We start from the raw sequence: 18,577 nt of genomic DNA, 5'->3' as shown, positions 1-18,577 counted from the left end.
GATTCGGGGAACTCGAGCAGACGTGGCCCTCGAGGGTACCCACTAGCTGCTATCGTCATCTGCAACAAGAGCCTAGGCTGAAGCAAGCACGACCGAGCCAGCCCGCGTTTCTCATGGCCCAGCGACAGCTCTACCAGCCTTTGCTCCTGCCTCTCGCTTCAGCCACAACCGAGGCCGTGACCATGACCATTGCCAGGAAACTTCGTCTCCCGAGACGGGTCCTGGCAGCCTTCACGGTTCAGGCGCCGTCTGGCGTCATCATCACCTGTCCCGAGAGTCGCACATGCAACAAAAGTGCAATGCCGCCTTCTGACCTGCTCAAACTTCTAAGCACGCGACATCTACTCCTGCCACTACAACGGCCCGGCCGGGGAGCTTCTCGCACTCCTCCGCTCCATTTCTCAGGGCCGCGCCCGCGCCGCCCTCGCTCCTGCGCTTCCAGCCGGACACTGGCGCTGCCCTCTCCATCATCTGTGACTCTGGATTCACATCCCTATTCATGCCCCAGTGCCACATCTCGGTCGCTCTATCCAGAAGCGGCAAGCCAATGGTGAGGCGCTGAGTAGGACTCACAACCGTGCGGCTCCGTGAGCCTTCATTATGACGAGCTTCCCGCATGGTAGCCAGCTCCTCTAGTAGAGAAGGAGACGTAGTAAAAGATAAAGAGAGTTCCAGCTTCCCAGCTCTCATGGTCTAAGTGCCGAGACATTCATCAGATCTGTTCTGCCCGTGTGTCGACTCGCAAATTGTGTACACACATAAAAGGATTGCCGGTTTCGTCTGGCTAGTTGCCCCAGTAACAATCTCATAGTCGGAGTAGCGGCTGGTTCATGATTCGAAAGATTAAATCGCTGAATAACGACGTTGTACAACGACGTGGAGCCGTCGGGCGCGCTCAAGGGTGTAAGTCCCCTCCAAAAGTGCGGAAGCCTGCTCGTTGCTGAGGAGATTGATGACTTTCTGTTGTCAGAATTGTAGGCGCCCATATTTTCGGATTCGAAATGAGGAGTAGCTACGTAGAGAAGAAGCCAGGTTCAGAGACGTGTCTGATGCTCAGAATTTTGAGCCGACCGGGCGAAAGGATGTATAGCCAAGCTATGGATGAGGGGGAGGCGTCTTGAAACTTTCGGCAATGGTTTAGACTTCGGAGCCATTGCTGCAAGGTTACTGACGGTCTTCTCCAAGCCCGGGTTGTCCGTGCCATGGCATGTCGCGGGGCAGAAGAGAGCATTCAAATTTGGACGCTGTGCAAAGAGAACCTTGTTCCGTGCATTTTCTGAGATAGCCGTAGCAGCCATCACTGTCGTGGAACATTTACTATCACTCGACATCTACATCACATGGATGTAAAGCAGTGGTAGTCTCCAATGTTGCTTCGCACATAGAGACTTCTGAACAAATGCAACGGCAAAAAGTGCATGAAGTAATCGATGCTTATCGGATGGCTCGCCCCAACAAAGAAGCTCTTGTCTGCGTCAACTTTACTGATAAGTGCCCGGACCAATGCAGACGTGCATGCGTCTAACCTGTCGGAGGCCAACCACAAGAGGCGCCACCAACTGCACTGTAACATCGCTCTTAAGGCCAATCTCGCAGCGCCATACCTGGGCATCCGCCCGCTGTCCTTCATCCCTCTCCATAATGGCCCAATCCATGAAAAAGATCAATACGTCATGACGAGGAAGCGGCTGATCACCCCATCACGCACAATGTCTTGCGCTGAGAGCACCGCAGCACTCTGCATCCTCCATGGCAACAGCGATAAAGCAGTACTGCCCCGTCCGCCGCCCAATGTGCCGTCTACAATTCAGCAGCGCTCCGATGGCTATGTCCTCTTGTCTTTCCAGGAGGAAGTCAGCCTTGCTCGGAACTTGGCCTTCTTGGCATATACTCGAGACGATCCGAAATGTATCCCCGCTGTTTGCATTGAGCAGGATCATCGCCAACGCACGCTTAATGTGCGTGTAGCCACCAATACCGGGACCATCTTGCTCGAGGCAGCAGTCGAAGGGCTGCAGGGATATTTGACATCATGGCTCTGCGTGGTGGTATGTGCAGTACTTTGTTGTGGTGCGCGGATCTGGATAAGCTAAATAGCGGTCTGTGCATAAGGGCGAGAATCGACGTCCACAACGATGAACAACATCTTTCTCGCGATTGTCACGATGTGCTCCCCCCGGATCCTGACGCGTTTGGGACTGCAGCCGCGAAAACAATTCCCAGCCAAGCAGAAGCAGCCATTCGTCCAGGCCCTGAAAAATGCATCGACGTTACTGAATCATTATAATCGCGCTCCAGCCACCAAATTTGGGTATCACTGCAGAGAGGTGAGCAAGTGCATTACGCAGTGGGAGAAGTTCCAGTCTCCGAGCACCCTCGCTCCCGTCATTGTCGCCATTCACAAGCTCCACATGGAGGTCGATGTAGAGAACACCCTGAACGGCGTGACGCATCAGGTACTCCAGAAAGAGGCCAAAGCAAGCATAGTCAACAAGATACGCAAGCTGTCACGGTACTATGAAATAGCGCGATACCTATGTCGCAGGTGTATCAAGGATGTGGCATTTCGGCACCTCACAGCTATTCGAGTCGTCTTACCCGAGCAAACTATCGCATACGAACCCCTGACCCCTGGCAAGTTCGAAGCCGAAATAGGGTTCACTGAAGTCCTCCGCCAGGCCGGCCTTCCAAATGGTGATGAGCAGAAAATAATCAAGACACTATACAGTCTTCTCAAAATCACTCCTGAACAAGCCAGCCAGAGTTTCCATAAACGGGTATCCAAGACACTGAGGGCAGCCAAGGTCCACGCGGAGGTCAAACTGCTGTACTACTACGAAATCAACCGCGACACGATCCCATTGTTGCCACGGGCAGTCTGCTCAAGCAAAGATGCGTGCTGGATGTGCAATGCGCTGATCGACGCCCACGGAGAGATGTTCACGCCGCGCTGTCACGGTGTCTTATATCCCGGCTGGAAACAGCCTCGTCTACCCGACTCATCAAAGTGGGCCGAAGTTAGGGCGACATTAACGTCCCGGTTGCAGCAAGCAGTTGCAGAAAGTGCTCAGCATATACTGCGTTCTGGGCAGAAACCCGGCTATGCCCATCCTGTGGAGAGCACGCTTTCAATACTGAGGTGGTCGCTGTCAACTATGCATCTGCCGTTAAGCGGGCCGGTCGAAGATGATTTGCCTGAAGCCCCCACGCACAGTGGTGGAACATCGCTCGAAGATACTTCCGAAAAGCCCAACTCGATCGTAACTGCGATCGGATTGTGCGCAGAGCAAGCCGATGGGCTGTCATCGATTGAGCCTGAAAATAATATCTCGCTTCAGCTATACCAACCGTACCGGTATCAACCGAGCACAGGCGACGGCAACGGTCTGTGGCTCGACGCAGGCGGCCTGACAATCTTGCTAGAACCTCCCGATGATGCCAATTTACGGAGTAATGTTCCTCGTGAAAAACAAAGCATCAACCTACGCAAAGTGCCGAGATTGAGTTACACGACAACATATACTTGCGTCAACGAGAGAGGTCGTGTTGATGATGTCACAATGCCATCCAGTGGGCCGGCGCTCATGACCTTGGATCGGAGAATGGCGAAGGGCGTCGACCTCGATATGGAGGAAGACGAGTGTGGAATCATTCGACTGGGACTCAGCAGTGGAGAAGCCGTACAGATCCAAAGGCATCAGTAGAGAGAACAGAGTGAATGTTCTCTTCGCGGTACTAGGAAATGTATCATCCTAAGTGGTGAGGCATTCGTCAACTTCAACGCCTTGTGTCCGAGTGTAGGCTGTCCGGATCGAGCGCAGCTGGGCATCTTGGGAATGAGCTGAGCGCCAAATGATTGGGTATTAATAACGGATTTATCTCAGAATTCAGAGTACTCTCCACCATGATTCGTAAATGAAATTGCAGCCAACAACTCAGTCAAGGTGATGGATGCATTGCGAATTGGTCACACAACGACATTTTCTGTGCATTTTACCCTTTTTCTGACTTAAAGGCTGGCGAGTAACGTGAGTTGATCCTATCCTCTAGTCACTCGTGACTCCTCGGCTCGTGCTGAACTGGCTGGCCTGCACTTTCCGGCCATGGGCTACATTGTCATCGCCATTGGGGTTATACAAACCGGCTCCGTTGGTAATTGGCCCTGAAGTATCACCAACTTCACAAGCATAAACCGTTGGTGCAACACCATAGGTCCTTATCACATACCTCTACAATGATGGTGGCATGTAACGCCCTGGCCACGAGGTTGGCGCCGTATCATGGTGGTATGCCTCATTGCGGGTAAGAGTACACAGTCCCTTCGTCTGGTTGACATGCCTTGTTTCGGAGTTCTTTGTTCACTAGTTCTATTCTCTACCTAACTTTATTATCCTCTACCTATTTACCAGCTGAAATCCAGAGTCGTTGTCACCAAGTGTTACATACGTTGCCTGCTTTCGTTCTTCTTCGGCCATCTTCTCTGTATCTTGTTCCCCCATCTTATGCTTGTTCTTCTCCTCCAGCTCGACGATGCGCGGACAAGGTGGGTTCCTCGTGGTGCGCCCTGCTGCGGGCGAATTCGGTCAGCTGTCCGCGCGCCTCGGCCGTCGAGAAGGTCTCGGCTCGAGCGCGAGGGCCATGGGGGCGCGCCTACTGTCCCGAAACATAGGGTAGCGGACGTACAGGTCCTGCGAACATCGGAAGCAGAGGACGAGGTAGCTCCGCGAGATCGGATCCGCCTGGTGCTGCCGCTGTTGCGCCTCGCTCATCACCTGCAGCGGCTGCTGAGTCCGCGACAATGACGATGCTGGTGATGGCAATGACAGCGACGTCAACTCGCGCTGCAGGGCACCCACGACCCTGAGCAGGCCGGGTTGGTGAAGGTGACGAAGCGCGACTCCAGACAGCGGGATCGGTACCACAGCATGAGGTCCTCAAGATGGTTGACTGAGGCGGCGTAGATATTGCGCGCTGCCAGCGAGTGTAGTTGGTGCTTAGATCCCAGGAACGGGTACTAGATCTTACCCACGATGACGTGAACATCCGATGGCGGACAACCGAGGCGGACGCATACTCATGAGCAGTTCAGAGTGAGAGAAGGCAGTGGGGTAGGACCGCCAACAGAGCCGCGGATTAAGTGTTGTGCAGATTGCTATGTGGCAGCTGCAGCAAGCGAAGGAGTTATGGCGTCTAAAGCCTGAAATGAGATGACTCTTGACGTGCTGGAAGATGAAGGTATGCGCAGGAGTACTATCGCTCGGGGTGGCCCCCTGGCCAGTGTCCGGGCGGAATGCGAGTAATTGCTTAGCATAGGCATGCCTCATCGAGCCATGGCGTCGATTTCTGCGGTGTTCTGGATGTTGCAACGTCTAGTGCCAAGACACACCTGAAAATTGATCGAAGCGCATCACGGACCTTCACGTAAAGTGCCTAGGTATGCCAAATAATTTGGCATTTTGTGGAAGGAGGACTTTTGGGAGCGGGGCGATACACAGTGTAGTGTTTTCTGAACGAGCATCACGCGGCTGCCGAGATCTTCTCGCTGGGGGAGCTGCATATGGAGACTGGGCCGACCAGGAGGCTGAGTGTGGTCTCGGTCTCTTGCATGAGCAGAAAGCACGGTGCCTGCAATTACAGCCCAAGGGTGTTACAAGGAATGCGCCTCCCAAAGATAAGTCTCAGCTCTGCTGGAAATGCAGAGCTCATTTGCAAGGGGCCCCACTCCCCAGCATGGATACCTAGCATGCTGGGACAGCAAACATCGGGACATCCACGACCAAGTACGGGTCAGAAGTGCCACCTTATCGCTTCGCGCAGGGTCCGTCCTCCTAGCCAACACCCAAAATCTTTCCCGACAATGTACCCAATTTAGGCATGCATGTCGCTCTTGCTACTATGGTAGATCCGCGCACCCTGCCTTGTGCCTGCAAGCTGTGCTGTTGGCTCCACGGACGACATACAGCGACACCAATGGTGATGTGTGCCAGCTGGAGCAGGTGGATCATGTATGACAGGGCAGATCGACAGATCTGACACGGTGCCTTGTGCTGAGCAGTAGTCAGGCCCGTTCTGGTGGAGGTCTTGAGTGACCTGCAAACGCAGGCTGTGTGACGTTGACGTAGATGCCGTGTCCTGTGACGCATCATCTGTCCACGTGTCAGTACCGAAGAAAGAAGTGTCCGGAAGGCGCATGTGCAAGTCTCCGGGATGCTGGCAAGCTGCAAAAGGTTGGGCCTGCGGCTCAGACATTCAGCGGAAATAAGACTAAGTGCGCACTGTATGAGTGTTCTGCCAGGCATCCGGGAGCCCAGCTGTCCGAGACAGACCCTTGCAGGCTGTTGGTCCATGCCCGATCATTGCTGAACCCGGGCCGAACGGAGGAGCGGGGAAAGCGGGATTGGGAGTTTGTGTCAGGCAACGTACTGAAGCTGCACAGTACTAGATAGGCCCCCCCCCTTCCCCCAAGGTCTGCCCGTGCAAGAACAGACAACTAAGCTGGTGGCCGCATCGCGCCGCATGGCTTAAAAGCCCTGCAGCTCATGAAGTGAAAAGGATGAGAAGAGCAGTGCGAGGCTGTGCGCAGGCCGCTCGCCTTTCCGAAATAGTTGCTCTCGCGGAGTGGGGCCGTACTGTACCCCCTGTTAGCCCTACCATCTCTTGGACAGCTCCTCTGCCGACAATGACCAATGTACTTGTCTTCCTCTTCCTCCGTCTGACTCTTCGGAGTTTTGATGACGCCCGTCAGACCTCGCTACAACAACAGGTCAGGTTTCGTCCTGCCTCCACAATAGGCTCAATCTGATCCGTTACCTGTCCGAACAACTATCTGCTCGTGGCCGTGGATTATGTCGGCATAATACAACTTGAACATTCGACCAGGCTACCATTTTTAGGCGCGACTTGCAGTCTGCTCTATGCCTTCATAAACCCCCACTCCATTCATTTATGCTCTCTCGACAAGGTACGGCTCACTCATCACGTTCGAAACACCAAGATCGTAATCTCCGAGGTCGGCTTGAATCACGGCTTCATTCCGTGGAGAGCCTGTGAGCACAGCTCAACAGGCATGATGAGTCCTCCGACCTGGATACAATCTGTTCTCTTGTCTCAAAACGGCACAGATACATGGTCGGCAAACTCTGGGCTCGTGACGGGAGTGACAGGATCGCAAGCATCCATTCACGGGATGGGAGATAGACTGTGTGGTCACGACGGACAAAGACCCATCGCGGTCGATGCGTTTGGTGGCAGGCAACCAGCCAGGATGCGTCCGCCTATGCGCTCGAGCATAGCGTGCCTCCGATGTCGCAAATCCAAGATCAAGTGCGAAAACGACAGTGGCTCGAGTCCGTGTGAAGGCTGCATCAAGACAGGACAACAATGCATCTTTCAGCCGCCTGAAGGGAATCCTCCACTGTCAAAGCGAAACGAGTCACCAGCAGTCGCACAAAAGGACCGTGAAGGAGGCTCTGACCGGAAACGCCTGAAGCGTATCGACGAGATCGCCAAGTCCGACGCCCAGAAAGGCACCACATACGCTAAGGAGGTGTTGTCTGCACAGTTTCTCACCGAGGATATGTGGGACCAGCTTCTCGACCTGTACAAGCTGCACTTCGCAGTAGAGCTGCCTTTCTAGCATTTGCCGACAACGAAGGAGAAGCTCGGCCGCAGACTCAGGTCACCAAGTACAACCGATGTCTCTCCGGAATTCAACTTGGTACTCCTGGGTGTCCTTGCTCTGACAGCGCGATTCCACGTAGACTTGGTCAAATACCTGGCACCCATCACCAATAATCAACCAGGAAACGTGCAGTCGCGGCCCATGCAAACACAAGTCGACCCTTCTACCGCCTCCGATTACTACGCCGAGATCTTGAGTATGGCTCTGGGCCCAATCCCGACGACCGCCTCTGTTGAGCGGGTACAGGCTATGCTCATGCTTGGGCTTTATCAATGGGGCCAGACGAGACCGGAAACAGGGGTCCTCGGCGCCTGGATTTCCATCGGTGGTGCCATTAGACTGGCTCAATTCCTCAAGCTCGGTCTTGTAGATGAACCGAACGAGTCAGCAAGCGCCCGGGCCGGCCAAGATCCTTCTCAAGTATCACACTGGATCGTCGAACGTGAAGTCATGCGGCGCACTATGTTTGGATGTTTTGTGATGGACCGCATGCTCGCATGTGGAAAAGGCAGAGTTACTATGATCCAGCGTGAGGAACTCTGTGTTCAGCTGCCCTGCTCAGAGGAAAAGTTTGACCTCGCGATCGAGGCCAAGACGCGAATGCTGCCCCCGCGTGGTTGCGAGCAAGACGAACGTCGCGGAATCAATGACGACAGTGTATTGAGCAGGTTCATCTGTCTGGTCGACATTTGGGCGGACATATCTCGGTATAGTTCGGAGGGTGGTCGTCTGACAGAAAAACACCCACCCTGGGATTCGCGGACCGCTTTCTACAGGCTCAACCGACGGCTTCAGCAATTTGATGCATCTCTGCCCGGCGCCTTCCGATTTTCGGAGTCCAACTATCGTAGGCATGAGAACCACCAGGCATCGAGTACCTATACTCTTCTCCACATTCTGCGGAGCATTTCTCTGATAATGGTACGTTGGGAGTACTTTCCCTCCGTCCCAATACGATGGAAAGGACCAGAGGGACCTCACAACGAAACTCTTTCCAGAAAAAGTTCTAATGAGCCAGAAGGCTTTTGGAACGAGAGTGCTGAGCACGTCTTTCGGGCTGCAAAGGACATCTCCGCATTGATCGAAATGTGCGAGCGCAAGAACTGTCTTCCTCAATCCACTCTTGTGCTCTTCGGCATATGGACTGCCGCTTTCGTTGGACTTTATGCGCATCATTTCCCCCAGATGGATGAGAAGCAGCACATGGGAGGGGAGCAGATTCTCCGAAATCCCAATCCATTGATTTCGCTAGTTGATCTGCGCGGAGCTGCGGCAGTCGCATACAGCACTCTTGACAAAATGTCCACATCGCTGAAGATGGCATCGACGTACATGTCAATACTGCTTCAGAGGCACAGGTATTTTGTTGACATCAAACAAGAGTTTTAACAAAGCACGACGAGCGGAATCGGACATACTTGGTCGGAGTAAGCAGGATGCCCACTAAGAGAGTGCGCGAATCTGGATCTTGTCGCAGTCTCGATGATGAGATGCAGGGACCACGGCTCGGAGATATTGGGGCCAACAATTCAGTCGACTCCGAAAGACGGCAAGTGAACACGACCCATCATGCGCCCATCGTCGAAGCGGAAAGCCAGGGGGCAATTTTCGCATCAGAGACAACTTCGTCCTTCATTCTCATCAACCATACAAACAATCTGATCCTGCCAGCGCAGGCGATACATAGTGTGGGTGTCGATGGCACGCCATCGGAGCCATGGAGGTACTCTGATAGACCCCAGGCGCACTTGTTGCAGTCTCCGGCGCAAGGGGCAGACGCTCCTGGCAGTGGCAGACCAAGCCAAGCTGGAGTCCAGGACAACAAGAGCATGTTCACAGCTCCGCTAACGGAGGACGAACTACGTGCGCACGAGAATCAACGTATACCCTGGGACGTCGACACCTTGATGTGTGGGGACTATGGCGTTCCCCGAGGACATGTCCGGCCACAAAACACCTCGGAATGAGCCGGACATTCTGGTTTAGTCGAGTCTTGTTGATTCATGAGGACTAACTGATGCACGTTGACTAATTAGATTCCATCGATAACGCGCGCCGGTGTTATCAGTGGCCGTTGAAACGCGCTGACATCAATTCACAGGCACACCTCCGTGGCCACAAAAGAAGCTGTCCGCGCTTGCCGAGATACTATTACAACTGCAATCATCGACTTGCAAGCTCATTTGCAAGGAGTGCAAACGAAGCTCGAGGCTCTTTCACGAGGAGCAGAAGGGGGCGCAAATGCTGATGGACCTGTACGAGATCGCATGGAGGCGGAATTGCACAGCACAGAGAAAGGCATCCAGTTCTGTGGTGAGCTTTCGGAGGCTATTGAAAGGACTCAAACCGAGTTCTTTGGCGCTAAAGGAAGCCTTTCTGCAATGCCAGTTCCTCTCCCATCATCTGGAGCACTTTTCGGTGAGATTAGCAGGCTGCTTGCATCACATGCGTTTCACACTGGAACAGCTTGAAAAGAATCGGCTAAGACTTAACGAGAGCATAACAACAAACCCGAGGTCTCCGTTGTCAATCCATAGAGGACGAGGCAGCGTCAAATCGACTGCAGACAGAGGCAAGGAAACTACGAAATTGTTTGGAGTTTTGCACTCATGTCGACGAAGTCCTCGGGTAACATATTAGCAATATCGAAAACCACGCAAATGGGGATGACATTATTCAATATATGGTATCTACGAATGGCAAGCCACTTCTTGGTAGGAACCAAGGCTCTGGAAAGAGACAAGCAAGCTGGCGGCTATCTCAGCGATGAATCCTTCCAGCAGATGTCACAAGACTTCCGGGAAATCAGCATTCACGAAGGAAAACGACAGGATCAACCCAGGACGAGCGCTTCAGATTCCGCGAAGAAATCGGATAGACGGTATGTGCCTGACTCTTCCTTTGGTGAGCGTCACGGCACCGGTCTGCCACTGGGACGGCTGTTCTCAAGGAGGTCGCCAAGGCCTGGCTATAGCTCAGAATTACCCGGACGCCTATGACGGGATCCTAGCCCATGCTCCTGCTTTATTCCTGCCCGAGATCCCAGGGGCGCTGTACTGGTCGTAGCAGCTCATGAACGCCATTGGGAAGCACCCGTTCGGGTGCGAGATCGACGCAATCACGGCGGCCATAATCGAAGCTTGCGACGAGCTGGACGGCATCCGCGATGGAGTCATTTCCGACGTCGCTGCTTGTGCTAAAAGCTTTGACCCACAACTTCTGGTCGGGCAGACGATTGAATGCAAGACATTGCCAGGAGACAATCCGGAAGACCACGTCCAGATTACCCAGGCTGCTGTCGATGTAGCCAGGACTACGTGGAAAGGCATATCCTTTTATCCGTACGGCGACGGCAGCGACCCCACCGAATACAAGTACAACCTCGGCGCCAACCTCACGGGCAACTCGCCTACGTCTGGTGGCGGTCCTGGGAGTGCCCGCGCAAGTTGTGGTAGTGATGGGGTCTGCGTTGGAGCGCCTGACGGTCTGATCGAACCTTGGTTCAAGTATTTCATCACGCAGGATCGCGGCTTCAGCGTGACCGCCTTGACAAGGGAGGGGTTTCGGACGTATTTTGAGTATGCCCAGGAGAAGTTCCAGATGTTGCAGACGACAGATCCAGATTTGACCGCGTTTCGTCGCGCTGGTGGCAAGATGGTCACATTTCATGGACTTGTAAGTGTTTAAGTTCTCTCAATGACGTGTGTTGTGCATTTCATATCTTGTTGCAAGATACAAGCTGACAGTGCAATCCTCCCAGGCCGACCAAGTCATTCCCGACATTGGCACACAGACCTACTACGAAGCCGTGTCCGATATTCTTCCCGATGTCCGCGACTTTTACCGCTACTTCCAAGCACCTGGCCTTAGCCATTGTGGCGGCGGCGCAGGCGGGTACCCACGTGCGCTATTTGCGCAGCTGCGTGCCTGGGTCGAGAATGGGACGGCTCCGGACAGCACGCCGCTGCAGTTCACGGATAGCAACGGCACGGATCATCGCAGGAAGCTGTGTCCATATCCGCAGGGGCTGGTGTTTGACAAGGACTGCGTTAATGACGGTGGTGGCGAGGAGTGTTGGACCTGTGTATGAACTGACTCAAAGGAGTTTGTTGGGGTTAAACGGAGGACATGGCGGCGCAAAAGTACACATTCCAAGCGCGATAGATCGTCCACTACAGCTTCTCCTTGGCCTAGAGGTGGGAAGGAGTAAAAGTGCAACCATTGCTAAGACAAGCGCCTTCGCCTGTGGGAAGGGACTGGTCGAAATCTGTTTCCATTCTTTCTGCCACTCTCTCGTCACAACTATAAGTCTCATGTGACCAGGCCCATCCACCTCCAAAGTCACAGCTCAACTTCCCCCAATCATGTTGTCCTTGTGGTGCCATCAGGACTAGATGCGGCCGAGGCTGCCCCACCGTAGCATCAGGGTATGCATCACGGGTCCCATGGTCCCTGCAGTATTCAGGGTACCTTAGCCGTCTGCAGCCCGACTCCGAACTGGTGCATTAGTTCTTGGAGAACGAATCTCCCCTGGGATTGCTGACACTTGCTGACAGTCGAAGCCAAGCATACCCTACAGCCCCAACGAGCAAGGGTTTGGTTCTGAGCCTGTGCAGGCTGCATTCCGCCCGTGAGGGGCTGAGGCCCTGAGAGTTGAGGCCAGAGGAGGAGGGGTAATACTGCACATGCCTGCTTGCTTGTCACCAGCCCTCAAGTCTCCATTCCCTTGGAAGGTTTTGCTCGCCCTCCTCGTGCTTCTAGGATCTCCTCCCGGCACAAGAGTCTGAAAAGGCCTTGCGCGCGGTCATACGAGGGGACACTGACCCGAGTTCTAGCTCGTTGGACTGACTGTGCCCAGCCCGATCTGACAGAAATGGACGCCGAGGAAATGCTCGAGCCCTCGAGCTACACGGTCGGCTGGATCTGCGCCCTCGCGACCGAGTTCAACGCGGCCAAGGCGTTTCTCGAGGTCGTCCACACCGGCGTCCCCTACACATCGCAGCACGACACCAACACCTACGCGCTCGGGCGCATCGGCCCGCACAATGTTGTCATCGCCGTGCTGCCGGACGGCGAGTACGGCACGACGACGGCCGCGACGGTCGCGCAGGGCCTGCTGGGCAGCTTCTCGAACGTGCGCGTAGGGCTGATGGTCAGCATCGGGGGCGGTGCGCCGAGCTCGCGGCACGATATCCGCCTCGGGGACGTTGTTGTGAGCAGTGCTGGGGCTGGGAAGGGAGGCGTGTTCCAGTACGACTACGGCAAGGTCATCCAGGGGCATGACTTCCAGCATAACGACTATTTAAACCGGCCGCCCACGTTACTGAGGACGGCGGTCAGCGCGCTTCGCAGCCAGCACGAGATGGAGGGGAGCCAGCTTGACGATAAGGTCCAGGCGGCCCTGCAGCGATGGCCTAGAATCAAGAAGAAATACTCGCGCCCGGCTGCGGATAGCGACCGACTTTACCTGTCGGACGTATTGCACCGCAACTCTGACACGGCGAGTGACGACTGCGGAAAGACCTGCGGTAGTGATCCGGCGCGGCTCAAGACTCGAGCCGCCCGGGAGGAAGACGAGGACGACCCGCAAATTCACTATGGTCTCATTGCGAGCGGCAACTCGTTGATGAAGGACGCCACGATCCGCGACAAGATGGCCGAAGAGAAGGGAGTGCTTTGTTTCGAGATGGAAGCAGCCGGGCTCATGAACCATTTTCCGTGCCTTGTTATCAGAGGGATCTGCGATTACTCGGACACACACAAGAACAAGCAGTGGCAGAGCTATGCGGCAATGGTTGCTGCCGCGGTTGCTGTAGACTTGCTCCGCCTCGTCTCGGCGACCAAGGTGGAACACGAGACCCGCCTCAAGGATACTATTAAGCACAGTTAGTTTCGGCTTAAGCACTGTACCGTTAACCGAGCTGATAAAGCTGACCATAACTGATCCAGTCGAATCAAAACTGAACGATATCATCTTGGACGTGACAGAGACGAAAGCCGCCGTGAAAGCCACTAGCAGCGAGCAACATCACGAAAAGATTCGCTGCTGGCTGTCGCCGCCAGATCCTTCTACTAATGCAGCCGCGGCGAGAGAGCGGAGGCAAGCTGGTAGCGGGAGCTGGCTGTTCGAAAGCGATGCATTTCGGCAGTGGCAATTTGGCCAGCGGCGGCATCTCTGGCTTCATGGGCGGGCTGGCTTCGGCAAGACAATCCTTAGCACGACGATATACGAGCAGCTCGAGCTAGCGGGAGGATTTACTCTGTTTCGCTTCTTCTTCGACTTCAGAGACGCGCGAAAGCAGTCCCTCGAGAGTCTTCTTCGGTCACTAGCCTATCAACTGCACCAGATGAGCAGTGAGCCATCGCGGATTGTTGATCAGGCTTTCGAGTTGCATGGCTCGGGTAAACGGCAGCCTGACTTGAGTGCCCTCTCCCAGACCATTGTGGCGGCCCTCACCGCTACACCCAAGGCCGTGCTTGTCCTCGATGCTCTCGATGAATGCACGACGCGTCGCGAGCTGTTGCTTTGGCTGAGAGACACTGTCAAGAACCTCGAGGGGTGTGATTTCAAGCTCATCGTGACGGCGAGGCCGGAGCCGGAGTTTGAGCGAGAAGTGCCTCCAGTCTTTGGCCCTGAGAACTGTGTCGCCCTGGACAAGACGGCAGTGGACGCCGATATTCGCTCCTACGTGATGGCTGAGCTCCAGGAGCCCCGCTTCTCGGAAAAGGGCATTCCTCAGAGCATTCTGGATAGCATTGTGGACAAAGTGGGAGATGGAGCGGACGGCATGTGAGTTTTGTTGCCCATTTTCTCAAATTGTTCCGTGACTCGGCTGTTGCTAGGCCTATGACACTACTACTCACTGTTGTGTTCGCCCAATGGCGCACCTCAGCTGACACATGGGTCGCGAAATTCCAGGTTCAGGTGGGCATTCTGCCAAATGGATGTTCTGGCAAGGTGCCATCATGCTGAAGCTCTTGAGGGAGCCTTGACGAGTCTGCCTAAGAGTCTTGACGAGACGTACGACCGCATGCTGGCAAACATCCCAACAGAGCTCCAGAGCGATGCGGCCAGACTCCTGCGATTCATGCTGTCTATGGACCGTCCAATGACAGTAGACACCGCGATTGATGTCATCGCCACACGCATAGATGGGGAGCAAGACAAACGTGGCTTCAACCGTGACCGCAGGCTGTTCCGAAAGCATGACTTGCTTGAGTACTGTCCGGGGCTGATAATATTCAGTCACGAGGAGGATATGCCGACAGTTCACCTTGCTCACTTCTCTGTCAAGGAGTATCTTCACAGACACGATCGATTCCAGCAAGTCCTCATCAGTGAAGAGGTAAGCCTGGTCTGTCTCAGCTACATGATGTCGGCCACATACAAAGTCATGAAGTTGTATTCTCTAGCGTACTGGGCCAAGGAGCTCTGGAGCCGCCACACGAGGATGGCGCAGAGTTCGGCAGCAGTGGTAGAGGTCGTGTCCCTTTTTCTACAAGACGAAAGAAGCCTTCAAGGATGGCTTACTCCCTACGAGGAGTTCGAAACCGTGTTGGCTCCAAACGGGCTCTACTATGCCTGCCAGCATGGCCTGCTCCCGGTTGTGAGTAGGTTTCTTGCTGCTGGAATGGCCATTAATGCCCAAGGGCGCGCTTTTGGGACGCCGCTTCAAGCCGCCGCCAGGTTCGGCCATGAGGACGTTGTGACACTTCTGCTGCAGAGTGGTGCAGACGTCAACCTCCGTAATGCACGCTACGGATCTGCTCTGCAGGCAGCGGCCAGAGGGGGCCACCTGTCCATTGTGCGCCAGCTTCTCGACAGCAAGGCAGATATTGAGTCGAGTGGTGGTCGTTATGGCAGTGCGCTCCAGGCGGCGTGCTGGGGAAGGCATGAAGACATTGTACGTCTTCTGCTGCGTCGAGGAGCAACGGTAGATCCTGAAGCGGGGGAAGGTTGGGCCGTTAAGTTCCTTATAGGATACAGGGACGGAGACGAGAGCGGTCGCCTGATCGAGCACGAAGAATCATGGCATTCCCTGGCTGGAAAGGACATGTACCTGAGTGGGTTGGAGGTGGCTTCGGGCATGGGCGACTGCGGGATTGTGCAGTTGCTGTTGGACAACGGTGCTGCCGTAGGCCGGATCAGCAAACGTGGCGGAGGCGCTCTGATATTAGCCGCGCAAGAAGGGTCCTGCGACATTGTCAGGCTCCTGCTCGACAGGCTGACTCCCGCAACGGCTGGAGCTTGCCGCGGTGGTGCCGCCGTGCTGGCTGCCCGTAAGTACCGGCATGCGGACATTGTTGGGGTCCTGCTGACCAGCGACATGCTTGTCTTCACCGAGGACGAATTCACCGAGGCACTTATCGGAGCCTGTGAAAGTGGAGAACTGGCCAACGTCCAGCTTCTGTTTGGCCACGGCGCAGTTGCAAACACAGAAAACTATTATGGCATGACGCCTCTCATGGCAGCTGTGTACGAGGGCTCGCTCGAGATTGTGCGGTATTTGGTCTCGCATGGAGCAGACGTCAACGCCATAGTAGTACTTGACTGGGACGAGCGCCCGGAACCCCCGCAAACCCCCCTCTATCGGGCTGTGCTCCAGGGCTCGCTCGAGATTGTGCAGTATTTGGTGTTGAACGGCGCAGACGTCAACCCGAAGTCTGAAAACTTCTGCCTCGATACTCCTCTCGCTGCATGCCTCACCGCCGGCTACCGCTTCGACTTTGCCATTCTGCAACTGCTCATTGCCCATGGGGCCGATGTAAATGCACCAAGCCAATCTTTCGAGACCACCCCGCTCATTCTCACGCTTGACTTCTGGCCTGGAGCCCCCAAGCATGTAGCAAAGTACTTGCTGGACCACGGGGCGGACGTCAACCTCCCGGGCGGCTGGCGAAAGCGCACGCCCCTTGAAGTCAGCTTGGGCAGGGGTAATGCTGCGTACACCAAGCTGTTACTACAATACGGCGCCGAAACTGGTTCTCTTGACGATTCTCGAAGAGAACAAATGCTGAAGCTTCTCTCTATGGAAAGCGGCACGCCAGCTGAACAACCAAAAGGGTCTGGAAGCATCTGATCTGGCGGGATAGCTCGTGAATGTCAGCAAGGATGGGCACCGTATGGAAATATGGGCAAGAGCCTGGATGAGTTGACTCGCGTCTCGGCCACGCCCACTACCGCGAGAGCAGGACTCCAGTCCAACTCGTTCCCAACCATTCAATACACCCCTTCTAGAGTCTTGCCATGCGGCGCACATATGCCATTGTCAACTAGTGCTGTCAATATATGCCATTGGGTTTCGTTACATGCAAATGGGTGCACCTCAAGCCTCCAATTCTCTGATGCCACACTGCCAGCCAAAGCTTCTGCACGCCAGCCTGTCATATGTTCTTCTTGATGCCGCCCTGATTGGTGACCGAATCACCTACGAAATCCCTTGGTGGTTTGGTCATGGAAATTGCTTCTTTGAGAGAGGAAATGCGGAGGTGAAGGTGGGAACGGTGAACGAGTGGCACAGGGTCGGCGAAGGGTCAGGGCGCCGAGGCATTGGAAAATCTTCCTGACTTACAGATGAGCATCCCACATGTGCCTGTGCTCACGCTTTACGAGAGAACTTTGCGAACTCAGTCATGGTGGAGTGAGGTGGTTGACAGCCAAGCCGGGTGGTCTCTCATGGGCCATTCAGCGTGCCCGTGGGCTTGGGGGATGCGGTCATCGCGCGCCCCACGTGCCAGAGCTCCCCCCTGCACGTTGCACTGCTCGACTGCAGTGCTCGGTGCATCAACAACACCAGTGCACTCCATCACCTGCTCCAACCGTTGCTCCACTCCCGCCTCATTCCCCAGGCACCGCCAACATCGGCACACCACAACGACAAGCAGCACCACGCCACGGCGACACGAGGTTCCGTCCTGACAACCTTCTTACCGAGACAGTCACCACAAGCCCATCAGATCCACAGCAGACCCGCGTCGTTCACACCAACCTCCAGATCAGCGACGACAAACGTCTTGACCTCGGCTCTCAACCCCGTCTCTGAGCAATCACGGCCCCTCTGTGTGGATGTGGGCGACGACTCGCTAGCCTTCCTCGAGAGGGTTCCGGCCGCCATGCTCTCCGCCTTTACTGCGCGGCCCATCGTCGAGCTGCGCCAGCGCGACAAGTCGAAAATCGAGACCATCCTCGCCATGGCGACCGCGTCCTCGTCGGCCTCAACACTGGCGCCCTCCGCATATACCGCCTCAACGAGCTCCCTCCACAGAATTGCACCGCCTTAGCACCACCGGCCACCGAGTCCAGCGGTGAAGCACCCTCGGCAGACACAAACGGCAAGAGCCGGCCCTCGAGCGGCGGTCAGCCAACCCCCAAGCCGGCCGTCAAACCCACCGACCTCCTGCGCGAGGTGGAAAAGTTCTCGACCCGTGCCATCGAGCAGCTCGCTATAATAAAAGAGGCCAACACGCTCGTGTCCCTCTCAAACTACCACGTCTCCCTCCACGACCTCCAGTCCTATGAGCCCATCGGGACCCTCGCCTGCACAAAGAATGCCTCGAAGTCGGAGATGACGACGTTTGGCATTGGAGCTCCGGTCTCTGCCTCGATCTCTGCGTACTTTTCAATCAACCAATTGTACTAGAATTGGGTCTCGTTGGGAACGACTCCGAGTACCTTGTTGAAGTATGAGTTGTTGCAGGTGATGCCAGCGACGTTGAACAGCGGCATATTGTATCGATTTGTGCGGTAGGTATTGTCAAAGCTGGAGACCTCCGGGTTCAGTTTCCAGAGGGCGATGCTCTCTGGGTACGTCCAGATCACGGCAATGAGCCTCTCGTCTTGTTTGTAGATGAAGTTATTGCGGTTCAAAGGTACGTACCTTTGGGGCGCCACACCCA

At 55.1% G+C, this 18,577-nt stretch overlaps 7 protein-coding genes across 7 annotated transcripts; 5 read left to right on the top strand and 2 right to left on the bottom strand.

Annotated features, from left to right (window-relative positions):
• Nucleotides 1-92: 92 nt before the first annotated feature.
• B0I36DRAFT_166945 (uncharacterized protein) lies at nucleotides 93-1,244 on the bottom strand. The gene is made up of 2 exons (XM_046148735.1): nucleotides 759-1,244; nucleotides 93-693 (listed from the first exon to the last, which is right to left on the bottom strand). Exons 1-2 carry the CDS (start codon nucleotides 984-986, stop codon nucleotides 319-321), a joined length of 603 nt encoding a protein of 200 aa, XP_046008774.1. The 5' UTR covers nucleotides 987-1,244; the 3' UTR covers nucleotides 93-318.
• Nucleotides 1,245-1,644: 400 nt separating this feature from the next.
• Nucleotides 1,645-3,824, top strand: B0I36DRAFT_387536 (uncharacterized protein). Its single transcript, XM_046161186.1, has 2 exons — nucleotides 1,645-2,048; nucleotides 2,113-3,824. The coding sequence occupies exons 1-2, from the start codon at nucleotides 2,033-2,035 to the stop codon at nucleotides 3,702-3,704; spliced, it is 1,608 nt and encodes a 535-aa protein (XP_046008773.1). The 5' UTR covers nucleotides 1,645-2,032; the 3' UTR covers nucleotides 3,705-3,824.
• A 2,729-nt stretch (nucleotides 3,825-6,553) lies between these two features.
• On the top strand, nucleotides 6,554-9,980 carry B0I36DRAFT_434672 (uncharacterized protein; the record flags this gene model as incomplete). The annotated part of the gene is made up of 5 exons (XM_046162724.1): nucleotides 6,554-6,763; nucleotides 6,962-7,618; nucleotides 7,655-8,388; nucleotides 8,680-9,039; nucleotides 9,117-9,980. The coding sequence occupies 5 exons, from the start codon at nucleotides 6,554-6,556 to the stop codon at nucleotides 9,646-9,648; spliced, it is 2,493 nt and encodes an 830-aa protein (XP_046008772.1). The 3' UTR covers nucleotides 9,649-9,980.
• A 538-nt stretch (nucleotides 9,981-10,518) lies between these two features.
• B0I36DRAFT_332751 (Tannase/feruloyl esterase) lies at nucleotides 10,519-11,941 on the top strand. Its single transcript, XM_046155156.1, has 2 exons — nucleotides 10,519-11,356; nucleotides 11,442-11,941. The coding sequence occupies exons 1-2, from the start codon at nucleotides 10,754-10,756 to the stop codon at nucleotides 11,769-11,771; spliced, it is 933 nt and encodes a 310-aa protein (XP_046008771.1). The 5' UTR covers nucleotides 10,519-10,753; the 3' UTR covers nucleotides 11,772-11,941.
• Nucleotides 11,942-12,554: 613 nt separating this feature from the next.
• On the top strand, nucleotides 12,555-16,761 carry B0I36DRAFT_376848 (ankyrin repeat-containing domain protein; the record flags this gene model as incomplete). Its single annotated transcript, XM_046160498.1, has 4 exons — nucleotides 12,555-13,566; nucleotides 13,670-14,471; nucleotides 14,601-16,221; nucleotides 16,288-16,761. 4 exons carry the CDS (start codon nucleotides 12,555-12,557, stop codon nucleotides 16,759-16,761), a joined length of 3,909 nt encoding a protein of 1,302 aa, XP_046008770.1.
• Nucleotides 16,762-17,026: 265 nt separating this feature from the next.
• Nucleotides 17,027-18,321, top strand: B0I36DRAFT_353364 (uncharacterized protein; the record flags this gene model as incomplete). Its single annotated transcript, XM_046157200.1, has 2 exons — nucleotides 17,027-17,176; nucleotides 17,782-18,321. The coding sequence occupies 2 exons, from the start codon at nucleotides 17,027-17,029 to the stop codon at nucleotides 18,319-18,321; spliced, it is 690 nt and encodes a 229-aa protein (XP_046008769.1).
• B0I36DRAFT_250899 (uncharacterized protein) lies at nucleotides 18,318-18,515 on the bottom strand (the record flags this gene model as incomplete). Its single annotated transcript, XM_046150573.1, has 1 exon — nucleotides 18,318-18,515. A coding segment is annotated over one exon (198 nt), but the record flags the coding sequence as incomplete, so codon positions are not given.
• Between the last annotated feature and the right edge of the window lie 62 nt (nucleotides 18,516-18,577).

Source organism: Microdochium trichocladiopsis (genome assembly GCF_020744255.1).
Source record: "Microdochium trichocladiopsis strain MPI-CAGE-CH-0230 chromosome Unknown B0I36scaffold_9, whole genome shotgun sequence".
NCBI lineage: Eukaryota > Fungi > Ascomycota > Sordariomycetes > Xylariales > Microdochiaceae > Microdochium > Microdochium trichocladiopsis.
Note: the sequence above shows the minus strand (reverse complement) of the source record. Positions and strands in the feature narration are given on the sequence as shown.

Coding starts and splice junctions, on each gene's coding strand:
- B0I36DRAFT_166945 (XM_046148735.1), bottom strand. CDS start 986: ATGGGCGCCTACAATTCTGACAACAGAAAGTCATCAATCTCCTCAGCA. Junction 694..758: donor GAAACCGGCAATCCTTTTAT/GTGTGTACACAA, acceptor CTCGGCACTTAG/ACCATGAGAGCTGGGAAGCT.
- B0I36DRAFT_332751 (XM_046155156.1), top strand. CDS start 10,754: ATGAACGCCATTGGGAAGCACCCGTTCGGGTGCGAGATCGACGCAATC. Junction 11,357..11,441: donor TGGTCACATTTCATGGACTT/GTAAGTGTTTAA, acceptor CAATCCTCCCAG/GCCGACCAAGTCATTCCCGA.